This window comes from Crocuta crocuta, unplaced genomic scaffold (genome assembly GCF_008692635.1).
Source record: "Crocuta crocuta isolate KB4526 unplaced genomic scaffold, BGI_CrCroc_1.0 scaffold448, whole genome shotgun sequence".
NCBI lineage: Eukaryota > Metazoa > Chordata > Mammalia > Carnivora > Hyaenidae > Crocuta > Crocuta crocuta.
Genome location: NW_027532411.1, coordinates 1554899 through 1569305, shown reverse-complemented (window position 1 = coordinate 1569305; position 14407 = coordinate 1554899). Strand labels below are relative to the sequence as shown.

The 14407-nt window shown below is 37.3% G+C and overlaps 1 protein-coding gene across 1 annotated transcript in view; it reads left to right on the top strand.

Annotated features, from left to right (window-relative positions):
• Window positions 1-9168: 9168 nt before the first annotated feature.
• EIF3H (eukaryotic translation initiation factor 3 subunit H) overlaps window positions 9169-14407 on the top strand; it is a 97288-nt gene continuing 92049 nt past the window's right edge. Inside the window, exon 1 of the mRNA XM_077778929.1 lies at window positions 9169-9334. Coding sequence (XP_077635055.1) covers window positions 9203-9334 — 132 coding nt within the window. The 5' untranslated portion in view covers window positions 9169-9202. The remainder of the gene's footprint in view (window positions 9335-14407) is intronic.

Here is a 14407-nt window from a genome sequence, read left to right as displayed (position 1 = left end):
CTAAAAGCCATCTATGAAAGACCTACCACTCATGTTATCCTCAACGGGGAAGACCCGAGAGAGCTTTCCCCCTAAGGTCAGGAACACGACAGGGATGTCTACTCTCGCCACTGTTATTCAATGAGCAGTATCTCTTCTTTTTTCCCCAGACTTGCCTATGGCTTTGAGGTAGCTCACTTGTCTGGTATTGCAATTTCCCGCTATTTGTGAATAAAACCATGCTTTTTCTTGGTAAAATAACTGGCTTAAAGTAACTGGTTTGATTTTTTTTTTTGCAGGTTTGATTTTTAAGGCTAACTCGTGAGAAAAATGTACTGCAGGACTACGGATTTGAGTCCTAGTTTTTTGTTTATTTGTTTGTTTTTATTTTTTTAACTTACTAAACTACTGCATAATAATTTTTCAAGTTCTATGTATGTGACAGTGCCATTTACATACTGGATCCTTATTTCACAAACATGAAGACAGTTTACAATGGTGATAACCAAGTTTGAAACAGAGTTTTCTATGACAGCAGTGTTTCTGAAAACATGATCCTGGGATATGCAGAAAAAGCTGTTAGGATGCTTGTTTAAAATGCCCATTTCTGATTCTGAACAAGTATTGAAGGATAGGGACACTATTCAGAAAGGAATCGACATTAATTATAATCTTCCCAAGTCATTATTATGCATATTAATGATCCTGAAGGCTGGTTTGCAGTAAAGCATCATGTTCATTCAGTAGGACATTTTCAGTAAGTAGTTCACCAAACACTTTCTGGTCTGAGGGTCAATGACCTAATATCAGAAAATCAGTATTTGTCCACAACCAAGGCAGAAGACAAATATTGCCGTTATTTGTTGAACTATTACAGGTTCTTATATTATCTTATAATGTCATCTTAAATTATTCTTATAATATCTTTGCTAACAATTTTAATAGCCATTGAAAATAATTTTGACCTTATGGTGCTGGAACAATAATGTCTCAGCATTGCTGGCTGCTAGCTTTTTTCTTAGGTCACTTTACTGGACATTTTCCATGCCAAATAGACATTCAGCCCAGGTTATTAGGGAATTAATTTATTTTTATTTTTTTCACGCTCTTCATATTCTTTATTATGTCTGGATCAAATATAATTTATAGTGTGATTTGTTGTACATGATTTTGAAGTTTTTTCTTCATGAAATTTTGACGAAGCCAAGTTGACAGGATGATTTATTCTTGTAAGGTGTGACTAATTGCGAAACAAGAGTTTTTCATGAAAGATTCACAGCCTAAGTGGAATTGAATAGGTAAACATTAAATGCAATTCATAAAGCTTATTTTGTTTAATTTCATAAATGTTAGTATTCCACATAATTGACGAGATTTCTATTGTGAGATTGTCCTGCCTTATATTCATATTTAAATATTTATAAACATTTGTTAACATCCATTGGTTCAAAAAGAATACAATGTTCTTTCTAACATTATGTAGCTAACACACGCTCTAAGTAAATAATTTCCCTAAATAAATCATTTAAAACAACTTCGGTAAACTGGTTTGTATTGAGGGCCTACTAAGTCCTTCAGTAGAATCCCCTATGATAGACTCCATCCTGGACTAGCTTACTGTGAATTTTCATACATGGCAGGCAGGCAGTGTTTTGAAGGCTGGATCCAGAGGCCGCTCCACCTTTTAAAACATTTTTTATGTTTTTCAAATTACAAAAATGCCTTTTATGACAAGTGCAACAATGGAACAACACGACGATACTCATCCCTCCTCCCGTTGCTCACGTAACACATTAGCAACTTCCTATCCTATAGCCGTTGCCCATATTCATATACTTACACATCATTTGCATACATACATGGAGAGACTTTTGCCACTTTATGTTATTCAAAAATGGAATTATATTTTATCACTTCTATACATTTTGCTTTTCTTACCCAACAATCCTTGTGGAAATTCTCCCCCACCACACACACCCCAAGTCAATTAGCATAGCTCTCATTCATTATTTTTAATGGCTGCCTGACATTCCCCACAAAATCATCATGTATAACATGATGTGGCACAGACTGAATTGTCACTCAATATCTCTTCTCTCTTTTTTTATTTTTGTTTTTTTAGTAATATAAACTTGATTTTATTCTGGATATTAATGTGCCATGGAAAAGAATCCATTTCCCAGCCTTCTGTGTATAGTCATATGGTTAAATTCTAGCCAAGGCTACATAAGTATAAATGTTACAAAGGCCTTCTGGAAAGACTGTTTAAAAGACACCAACTTGGCGCAGCAATTGGCACTTGTTTTTTTCCACTTTCTTCCTTCCTACTCTCTGGAATTTGGATGCGATGAATGGAACACTAGAAGCCTATTTTAGTCCATGAGGTAACCTGGAGGATGGAGGCTATGTGCTAAGCTGGAAAGCAGATAAAGGAAGGGGTCTGTGTCATTTCCAAATCTAGGCTCTCTATGTTTGGATTTGTTTTACATGAGAAGAAAAATAAGCTTTTACCTTGGCTTAAAAAATATTATTTTAAAAATTTCTCCCACTTTTGAGACTTGATTTGAGAGCAACAGTAGGTTTACAACAAAATTAAAAGGAAGATACAGAGATTCCCCAGATGCCCCAGCCTCTAAACATTACATGGCCTCCCTCATTACCAACATCACTCACCAGAATGGTTTGTTGTTGTTGCTGTTTGTTTGCTTGTTTGTTTTTTTACCTGAGGGTGAACCTACAATGGCACATAGAGTTTTCTTTTATATCCAGCCAAACCTACTCCTAACTGATAAAGTTAAAACTACTTGCCAGAATTTTCTATTGACCAATGTCTTTGATGAAGCTTTGAGGTTGGTAAGTGCTTGCCAGTACAATCGCCCTTTCTTTGAACAGGTTCAAAATCCTAGTTTATATATTTTCTGTAAAAGGTAGAATCTTTTTCCAAAGTAAAATAAATTAAATCCTTTTTACATGCTATAAAAGCTATCTTGACATTTGTTTCTTTTAAAAGTATAAACAATTTGATTTGAACTGGGTATGTCAGTGGCATGCATCTCCTGTTGAGTAAAGTTAGTTAAATATGAAGAACCCCAGCTGCTTGGGCAAGAAACATCAAGGAAATGTTAATGTCAATGTACTTGTCAATGAAAGCAAGCAAGCAGGATTTCTGTCTTTTGGTCCAGCTAGTACCGGTGAGCTCTCCCTCCAGGGTAAATGACAATAAAGAAACTGTCTCTTATAAAAAAGTTTCAAAAGATTTCTGTTTGTCAATGATATTTTTAAACCAGACAGTAATCAGGAAATATCCACCATTGGTTATCAGACGGCCATAAAATTAGACTAGCAAATTTGCTTGCCATAATAGTCTCGTTGAAAGAAATCACAGAGGACGCGTACTGCCATGTGAATTAAGCTGAAAGGAATTTTCAACTTTTTACTGTGAACAGATCTGAATAGTGCTCTACATTGGGATGTTACTATAAAATGTTTAATGATGTTAATGAAAGTGGCAAAACCCAAAACTGGTAGAGAGGAGGAAAAGTTAAAAGGTGGCAGCAACGTGCAAACTGTTTTACTTTGATGCATAACAAACTGCCATTTGAAATTTAATTAAATCATAACTGAAAGTGGTAGAGAAGTTTCTGCCATACAAGGTCTTTCATTTTAACTTATCAAAGCATTTTCAAAGATTAATAAATCCTTGTAAAATTACTCTAGGTAAGCAAATATTATTACTGTTACTTAAAGGAGTTTAAAGATCAAAAATTACATCAGACTATGGCATTAAAAGGATTTTCTAAAAACAGTATTTATTTACAGTGAACAAAATGTTGAAGACAACCATTTTGCTCATGCTTTCGTATATATTTTTAAGCAGCGGGAGGACTTCAGAGCAGAAACTGAGCTCCTGGTGGCAAGAAATTAAATAGACTTTCAATAATCCAGTAGAATATTATTTCAAAGTCTCTTATTTATAATTAAATTACACAAATACAAGGTATTAATTACATGATATTATACAAAGTAAAAGTCACTCTTAGAATCTGTGCAAATGTTTTCCATAATAGATGACTTTGTTTTAATATTAGCTGGTAATTCATAAATCAAAATACTGAGATGAGAAGGTCAAATGTTGTTTCTAAAATTATTATTTTAGCAAACATGCAGAAAATGCCCCCATGCTGGGTCTTATGTATAAATGAATATTATTTTCTTTTTTTTTGGCTCTCTCTTTACCCTCTTTATTGTTCCTTTCATAATACTGAACAAATCACTTAGCTCTTCAAACAATAGGCTCACAGTTTCAATCTACACGTACACAGAAGGAAGCATATGATTTAAATTGATCCCAATTAGACTAAAGAGAAAGACCTATTTTGGGAGGTGCCTGGTCTGCTCACTCGGTTGAGCGTGTGACTTTGGCTCAGGTTAGGTGATGATCTCAGGGCTGGTGAGTCCGAGCCTCGCGTGGGGCTCTGTGCTAACAGCTCAGAGCCTGGAGCCTGCTTCAGATTCTGTGTCTTCCTCTCTCTCTGACCCTCCCCTGCCGGTGCTCTGTCTCTCTGTCTCTCTCTCTCTCTCTCCCAAAAATAAATAAACATTAAAAAAAGAGAAAGAGAGAGAAAGACCTTTCTTCCCTCATGATTGGGGAGAGGTTTTCTTTTTCTTGCCATAAAAATAAAAAAATGAAGTGCATCGTGTCCATTGCTACTGGCAGCTGTTTTGAGTTTACAGGGGTAGCCAGTCTGTGGACAGAACTAAAACATGTCAGAAACCGGAGTCAAGAGAATCATAATGACATGGAACTGGAGATTCTATGGTACTTCATTTGGAATATGTACCTCCAACCTAGACATTTAGTTATATGATAGAGTACATTCCCTTCTTCTTTTTTTTCTTAGTTTATCATCAAGTTGGTATTCTTGTTTAAAATAATTAAAATGTTTTTTGGTGTTTTTTTTATTACTTGCAGCTCCAAGTGACCTAACTGATGAAATGTTTGTTAAATCCATGCCCCCCAAAAATGTGTTTTAAACAGAAAAATGACAGGGGCACCTGAATGGCTCAGTTGGTGGAGGGTGTGACTCTTGGTCTCAGAGTTGTGAATTTGAGCCCCACACTGGGTGTATAGCTTACTTTAAAAAATAAATAAATAAAAAGAAAAATGATAGCATTAACTGTAAAATACCTTGCTTTAAAGAAATTTAAGTTCTGTGACTGTTCTTATTTTATCCTGGACAATACCATGAAGAGGCTGGAATACGGAAGTAACTGTTGCTATTAGCTACTTTCAGTAACTCCAAAAGGCATCTTTTCCACTCTCGTTAAATATTAAGCAAAATGTTTTGTGTTTTATGCCTCATGATTTTCTTTGGCCAAGTGAATATTTGTGGACCTATAAAAAACGTACTAGCTTAATCCAGAACTTTAGTTTTTCCCTATTTATATGTTGTTTCTTGTGGCTTTGCTTACATCCAATTTTTGTGTTTTAGACCTGGCTTGTTAATTATAAGGACAGCATATAGTCTCTTATGGAGGGGTAGAAACTGCTCTTTCTGTAGAATAGGGAGTTTCTGATCCCTCCTCATGAGTGAGTGTCATTGGAGGGCAGGACCCTTGTTTCTCTCCATTCTCTGTTACTTGTGACTCCTGAAAGAAGGAAGGGCTAATATATTTTTGGAGATCTCATAACCATCACATAACCATATCTCCTTCCCAAGGGAAAAAAAGATCTCTGTGTTCCTTTCCAAGAAAATAATGTATACAGAAAAGGTAAGAACATATACTCCTTACAGAATCCTTGGCTGAAAGCTTTGCCTTTCCTTTCCTTTCTTCTTTTGTTTCTAATGGACACTAGTGGAGGACGACCCCTTAGCGGCGCACCATGAACATATGGTTACCCCCTAGAGGGACAGTAGATAGAAAGATCAGATTACGCTCTCCCCTCTTCCTTCACACCAAAGCTAGAAGCAATGCCAGGTTGGTCCTGTAGAGGTTAGCTATGAGCCCTGAGCAGGCGCAGACACAGAGCCTGCTCTATGCCTATCTACTCCATGACCAAGGGCACTGCTCAGTTCAGAACCCAAGATATGTCAGATGATCAAAGGAACTTTGCCTTTCATAGAGGTCTGGAAGCAGGCAACAACTGAACAGGAATAAATTGGTATTTAAAAAAATCCTTTGGCTCATCTGTATACCAAATGGGAATAAAGTGACATAAAAAAAAATCCTTTGACTCGTCTTTGGTGTCTTGACTCTCATTTTACACATTGAAAGGGATTTAAGTAAGCCTTTGCCAAGTGAGGGAAAACAGCTCTAATACTGGCTGGTTCTGAGGCATAGACTGGTCACAGTCTGACATTCACTGGGCTATGTTTTCCTAGTGGGTAGAGTTACTCTGCCACAAAGGCAGAACTAGTCAGACTGTTTATTTTTTCATTTTTTCATTCAGGTATGACAGGCTATTCTTTGCTTCCTGTCCCTAGGTGGTAGTCATCCATGGGCACAGCCCACGGCTTGCTTTGGAAGGCCCTCACTATCCTCTCTCTTTTTGCTTCTGACTGAATTTGAAATACTTCCAGCAAATATAGAAGTATGCTAAAAACTTTAGTTCCTGTGACAGAATGAATGAAGCATGTATTGCTATGGATACAGGGTAAATTTACAGGGTAAATTTATTTTATCTGGTAAAGGAATAGCCACAATGACATTAATACAATATCAAACTGCTTTTGGCAGGGCATGGGCATAAACACAATTTAGCGATTGTGACCAACCTTTTTTGGGTGATCAGTACAGAATATCCCATGTTCTACTACAATCTTTTTTTTTTTTTAATATTTTCTGTATGCTTTAGGTTTATTTTGCTCTTATTTTTCTAAGATCTTGAGGAAGGAGCTCTGATTATTTTGATTTGAGATATTTTCTCTCTTAGAATGTATGCATTTAGCTTTAAACTTTCCTCTTAGCACTGAGGTAGCTGTGTCTTACAAGTTTTGACATTTTGTATTTTCATATTCATTCAGTTCAGTGTGTGTGTGTTTTTATTTTTTATTTTTTTAAGTAGAAGTATTTTTATTTTTTTAAATGTTTTCTATTATTTCTGAGGGAGAGAGAGAGAGAGACAGCGTGAGCAGAGGAGGGTCAGAGAGAGAGGGAGATACAGAATCTGAAGCAGGCTCCAGCCTCTGAGCTAGCTGTCAGCACAGAGCCCAACGTGGGGCTTGAACCCACAAATTGTGAGATCATGACCTGAGCCGAAGTCGGACACTTAACCGACTGAGCCACCCAGGCGCCACAGTGTGTGTGTGTTTTTAAAATTCCCTCAAGACTTCCTCTTTGAAGTTATTAGAAGCGTGTTGTTTAGTTTCCAAGTACTGTATTTGGAAAATTTTCTATTACTTTTATGTTTTGACTTCTAGTTTGAATCCATTGTGGATAGAAAACATACTCTGTATGATTTCAGTTCTTTTACATTTTTCGAGGTTTGTTCATGGCTCAGTATATGGTTTATATGTTCCACGGGCATTTGAAAAGAACAAAATGAATGTGTATTCTGTTGTTGGCTGGAATGTTTTGTAAATGTTATTTAGATCCTGTTGATGGAATTGCTGAGTTCCTTTATATCCGAGCTGATTTTCTCTCTAGTTTTTCTGTCAATTGTTGAGAGAAGGGAGTTGATGTCTCTAACTATGACTGTGTATTTGTCTATTTGTCTTTTAAGTTTTAGGAATTTTTTTTCTTTACATAGGTTGAGTTTTGTTGCTAGGGAATACACATTTAGAATTGCTATGTGTTCTTGGTGATTGACCATTTTATCATTCTATAATGTCTCCCTCTGTCTCTGGTGATTTTCTTTCGTCCAAATTCTTTATTTGATTTTAATAGAGCCACTCCTGCTTTCTTTTGCTTAATGTTTGTGTGATATGTTTTTTCCATCATTTTACTTTAATATGCCTATACTATATTTGAAATGAGTTTCTTTTAGACAGTCTATTGTTGGGTGGACTGTGGTGGTTTGTACTACATCAACTTAGCTAAGCTGGAATCATACCTCTTAGAATTCCCTTTTCTGTAGCTCTGAGTTAGGATTGGCTGTAGGGGTGTGAGGGAAGTCAAAGATGACTCCAAAGCTTTTGGTCTAATCAACCAGAAGAATTGAGCTGTCATCAAATGAGATGGGAAAAACCAAGGAAGGGAGGTGGTATGTGGAGCTCTGGGAAGGCTAAGTTGGAGGTGCATGTTGAACATATAGGTGGAGATGTTGCATAGGCAGATGTGCATGCTGGTGTAGACTTCAATGGAGAGATCTAGGGAAAAACAAATTTGGGAGTCATCATTTCTGCATAGATATCTATGGGACGAGTAAACATTTGAAAAATGAGCAATAGGCAAAATTTGAAGCATAGAAAGAATTTCTTAAATTCCTTATCTAAAATGACATTCTAGAGCTGTCAAGTATTGTTTTGAAGACTTGAGTTCTAAATATCAGAGAATTATGTTGTATGTCAGCATGATTTTTAAGGAGTATGTTCTGCCTCATCCTTGAACACTATATAAAATAATTTCTGTGTACATTACTCATGTAAATCCTGTATGAAACTAACGGCAGCAAAGGGCTATCAGTTCTGATAATTCTGATAAAATTTCCGTTTTAATTAATTTCTCCATAATCTAAGTGGTTACAGACCACTATCTAAAATTACATGAGACAAATTGCAATACCATCTTGCTACTAATTAAAAGAACGACGTGGGACAAATCACGTCTCAACTTCCAAGCATATGTGATGGGAATTAATTAGTACATCTCTTCATAGTTTAGAAGGTCGGGAGTGGGGATTAATAAAAATGAAAATTGAAATCGCTTTTAGGCAAGACGCTACATAAATGTGAGCTAAAATGCTGTTATGATCAACTTACTCGATAAATAGACACTGACTAAATATAAGGTGTAAAATATTTTAAAAAGTCTGCTTCTGTCTTAAAGCATTCAATGAGAAAAATAAAAAAAACACCAACCCTAAAACGCACAACGCACATGCGCAAATGATTACTTCGGCGAAGGAGGTGAGGCTGGAAAAGGAAAAAGGAGGCGGAGACCCACTTCAGTTTTTCCTCCCAGCCCCGCCCCTCGAGCAACCGCCTGCGTATGACGTCACGTAAAGCTCGTACTTCCGCTTCCGGTCACTCACGTTTCTCTTTTTTCCTGTCTGTCTGGAAAGATGGCGTCCCGCAAGGAAGGCACCGGCTCTGCTGCCACTTCTTCCAGCTCCACCACCGGCCCGGCGGGGAAAGGCAAAGGCAAAGGCGGGTCCGGAGACTCGGCCGTGAAACAAGTTCAGATAGATGGCTTGGTGAGTGGGGTTCCGTTTCCTCAGGCCCACGTGGGCAGCACAAATCTTAGTCGAGTCCTGCCGCACGCGCGGCTTGACAGCCTCGCCCCTGAGCTTGGTGAGACTGGGACAAGGTTTTTCCCTTGAACCTTTCTCTTTTTCAAGAGCCTTGAATCTTTATTTTTCGTTGGGAGGCGCGACAGCTTTCTCTGCCATCCGTCGGGGGAGTTGAGGGCTGAGATAGGGAACAGAAGGTAGGGGTGTGTGTGACAGATCCTCGAGGTCTTGTTTTAAGATGCTTGGATTTGGAGAAGGATCCTTCTGGGAGACCAGTAGGTGAAGGAGGTGTCGAGAAGGATCTAGGAATCTAGGGCTTTTGGAAGATATAGTAAGCTTCATTGTTTCCCCGCTGGGACCTGACATCTGCAACTTCCTAAGTGGAGATTTGCTTTCTAGACACTTTTTTGAGTTTGTGGTTCAGCGTTTACCTGAAACCGTACAGTGGGAATAAACATCATTTTTGTTGGCGTCCCCTGTCCCCATAATGAATTTTAGAGTTCCTCAGGATTTGGGTTTAGGCATCCTTCTATCAGGTCTATGCCTGATGTAGTGTAACAAAGCACACTGCTGGAGCCAGACTACTTGGGTTTGAGTCCCACCTCCAAAATTAGCTGAATGACGTTGGCTAAGTTAATCTCTTTATACTTATTTTCCTCATTTTAGTTGTTCTGAGGGTTAAAATTGGCCGAAAATGTGTCAATAACTAGAGCAGTCTCTGGGACATTGTAAGTTACCATTGCATCCTGGTTGCTTAATTATTATTATCTTTGTTACAAAAAGTTACAGTAGTTGACACTCCTTTATTACTTATATTCTGATTTATATTTCTTGCAGGACTTGGTTTTTGAATGCCAGTTTTGAATACCCTACTGCTTGCTTGACATCGCTATTTGGATATTTTATAGGCATCTCAAATTTAACTTGTCCAAAAAAAACTGTTGCCATCTTCCGTTCCTTCCTGTCTCCTCCTCCTTGGTCTTACCTCGGTCTCTCCCATATTAGTAAATGGGACTACCATCTACCCATTTGAACAAATCAGAAAACCTAACCTATATTTCTTCTTTTTTTCCCCCCTTCAGCATTCAGTCTCAGCAATTCCTGTTGGTTTCATTTCCAAAATATATTAAATTCATCTGCTTCTCATCTATATGCCGTCAACATATCCACCTGCAATAAAATACAGACTTCCTACCACTTTTTTCAAGGTCTTGCTACTGTTGTGTCTTTCTCTAAACTCCCCTCATTTTTTTTTCTAGGCTTCGTTCACAGTGACATTTTAGTTGATTGTTTTGTCTTCCTGAAATACTTTCTCAAGTATTTCTTTCTACTTGGTGGCTTCTTTTGTTCCTTTAGGTTTTTGGCTTAAATGCCTCATTTTAAGAAAGGCCTACCGGGGCACCTGGGTGGCTTAGTTGGTTAAGCGTCCGACTTCGGCTCAGGTCATGATCTCACGGTTCATGGGTTTGAGCCCCGCGTCGGGCTCTGTGCTGACAGCTCAGAGCCTGGAGCCTGTCTTCGGATTCTGTGTCTCCTCTCTCTGACCCTCCCCTGCTCATGCTGTCTCTGTGTCTCTCTCAACAATAAATAAAACATTAAAAAAATAAAAAAGAAAAAAAAAGAAAGGCTTACCAACCCTGTCAAATGTAGCTCCCTCCGCATCCTCCTCCATCATACCACTCTGTTTCATAGCATATTCCACTGCCTGCAACTATCTTGTTTGCCTTCTAGTTTGTCTCCCTCACCAGAGTGTAAGCTACTGAGGGCAGGCTAGGGACTGTGCTTTTTCATGTGGTTTATTCCCAATACAGAGCCTTTTAACCAGCATAGAGTAAATGAATGAATAAAAGATTTCATTTTATTTCTATATTACTCCTAGTTCATGTCCTGATAATCTTTTACAGATTATTTTAATGGCATCTTGAATCGTTCTCTTAAGCCTCTTCAGTCCATCTTTCATACTTTCATTAAAATATTCACTTAATGTGAAAGTTTAGATCTTGTTAGCTTCCTTCCTGAAATGTTTTCAGTGATGTTGCCCTTTGCTTTTGTGTTCAGGTTAATTTTCCAGGTGTCTTAGGAAGTGTACATTCCAGCCACATAGGACTGTAAGTAGCCTCATATTTAATCAGATTTGTTCTTGGCATCTTGTTAGTGGCCAAGACCAGTTTTTCTTCTTGTATTGAACCCTTCCTTTCCTACCCTTGGTCATTTTTCATCAAATTTTCCATATCTTTATTTAGTTTTTAAAATTTTATTTATTTAAAAAATTAAATTTTTTTTTTTAGATAGAGAATGAGCAGGGGAGGGGCAGAGAGAGAGGGAGACGCAGAATCTGAAGCAGGCTCCAGGATCTGAGCTGTCAGCACAGAGCCCTATGCGGGGCTCGAACCCACAAACCATGAGACCATGACCTGAGCCGAAGTCAGACGCTTAACCAACTGAGCCACCCAGGCGCCCCATCAGATCTTCCTTATGTTTAATATTACCTTCCCCTTAACGTGTAAATGTTGTCGGGACTTTCCCATATTAAAATGCTCAGCTCTGTCTCTTTTTCATTTAGCACTCTGTGGTCCATTTCTTAGTCCCTACTTTTTTTCCTCTTGAAGTCAATATTTTAAAAAATTATTTATAGTTGTACTTTTCCATTTTTTCTTCAACTCACCAATGTTAGAATTTCTACTACCACCAGTTCCCTGATTTAGGTTTTAGAGCATTGATAGCATTAGCAAAGAACTATGAAAAATATCAAAATATAATACATAGTTTAATCACAAAATAAACATCCAGTTACCTGCCATTCAGTGTGAGAAATAGGACATTATGAAAATCCTTGAAGCCTCTTCCCCTTATTTCATCCTTTCCTCCCACCCCTTCTTTGTATCATGTAATCACTATTGTGAGCTTTGTTTCAGTGATTGTGTTTTCTTTATACCTTTACCATACAGAGTATCCTTAAATAACTTGTTTATCTTTGCTTGTATATATTAATATCAATGAAATATGAATTAAATCATAGTACATGTTCTTCTATGTCTGGAGTCACATATATGTATATGTCACATTGTTTTTGAAATTAGTCCATTCTAGACTAAGTGGTGGTAATTCATTTTCATTACTATTACTGTGGAGCATCTCATTGTATGAATTTGATGTAAGTGTCCTCATCTGACTGCTAATGGACAGTTATAGATGGCTTGTTTTCCTTGTGTTAAAAGGTATCTGTGAGGAATCTTTTATCTGTTCCATTAGACTTGTCAATTTGACTTTTACTGCACCCTGCACAGACTCGGTGCTACGTGGATCCTCTTGGAATTTCGGAAGAGTGGATTTTTATTGCAGTCAAGTGATCTCCTTGTTCTAGAGAAGATCAAACTAATTGTTTCTGTTGAACTTTTCCTGTAAAAGCTTCATTGTTCCTCCAGACCAGTTTGAATCTTCCCATTGGCCAGCAAGACTAGTGGAATTGGGCTTACCTGGTACCTTGTTAGAAATGCAGAAATACAGTATCTCAGAATCTCAGGGCCCTTTCCTGATCTCTGCTGTATCAGATAATTTATAGCATATTAAAGTTTGAGAAGTATTGTTTTGGTCCACATTGATCTCTTCCTTTTCTTCTTCCACGTTGATCTGAACTTTTTATGATGATCGTTTGTATCTCTCATCCTGACACATGAGCATAGATTGTTAATTAATAGTTTACTGTTTATTTTTCCTTTCTCACTGAGATGATCATTAGAAAGCAAAATTGTAAACCATTTGTACTTTTCATAGTTCTGGTGCTGAAAAATTATTACCACTGAAAGTTATTTACTTTCAAATTCTGTTTTTCTGTTTTATGTAAAAAGTTTACTTATTTAAAGTCGTTGGCTACCTCATTTCTCCCGTATTGGAAGTAAGGTAGAGGATGTTATTAATAAATGAAAAAGTGAGAGTTCCATATACTTTGTCATTCAGCTGTCAGCTCAGATGTTACCTCACGGGTACTTTCTGACTGCTCTAAAGTGGCTGCATCAGTTCATTGACCCTTTTATCAGTGTATTGGGCTGTTGTTGCTGTTGAAAGTCTTTTATTTATTTGTTGCTTGTTTGTCTTCTCACACTAAAATATCAACTTCTGGAGAGCAGGACCAATGTCAGGTTTATTCGCTGCAGTATTTACAAGTGTCTAAACAGTGACTGACCCATAGAAAGCACTCAGATATTGTGAATGAATTAAGACAGATCTGTGGTACAAGAAATTTTCTTGAAAATGAATCATAAGGAAAGTGGGTCAGTAAATAGTTTTGTAGAGATTAATGGTGTGTTGGTGAGAAACCAGTGAGCTTTATAAACTTGCTCATATTTCTTCCTCTTTTTAAGCATCAGTGTCTTCCCTATAAGAAAAATCACTAACGTTAATTGAGCACCTGCTATTTACAAGACCCTGTGAATGAAGGTTTGGTGAGACTATGTCTGATTCTCAGAACAGCTTTAAAGGGTAGATTTATCTGCTTTCCTTACCTGGTGGTGATTCTGATCTAATGAGAAAATGTTGGTGGAAATGCCATGTGAACTGAAATGAGTAATTCAAATTTGTAAAGGGCTTGTACTAGGCTATGACATATATCACTGTATGTTGTGTGTGTTTGTGGGAGACTACATGAAGTTACAAAGACTAGATAACAGTTTGTTAAACTATGAAATGGAAACTCTTGTCTGTAGACAAAAGTCCACGGCTCAAGTCGAACACACACAAAAATTGTGTGGCTCTTGGCTTCTTTTAGTTTTCTGACTTCAGTGAAGAATAAATAAGTTGTTTCATATATGTTTGAATATTTTCACCAGATAACTTGAAAGTCCTTCAAGCACCAAAACGTTTACATTTTAGCCATTTTAATTGTAAATCTTTTTGAAGTGTATTATATACATTTCTGCCTCTTTAGTCAGAGAATACTGAACTTAGCTTGTACCACTTAGTCATGTTTTGATCACTTAGTATTATCATTAAAAACATAATTTATTGCCCCATACTGGACAGTAGTCCTCCAGAATCCCT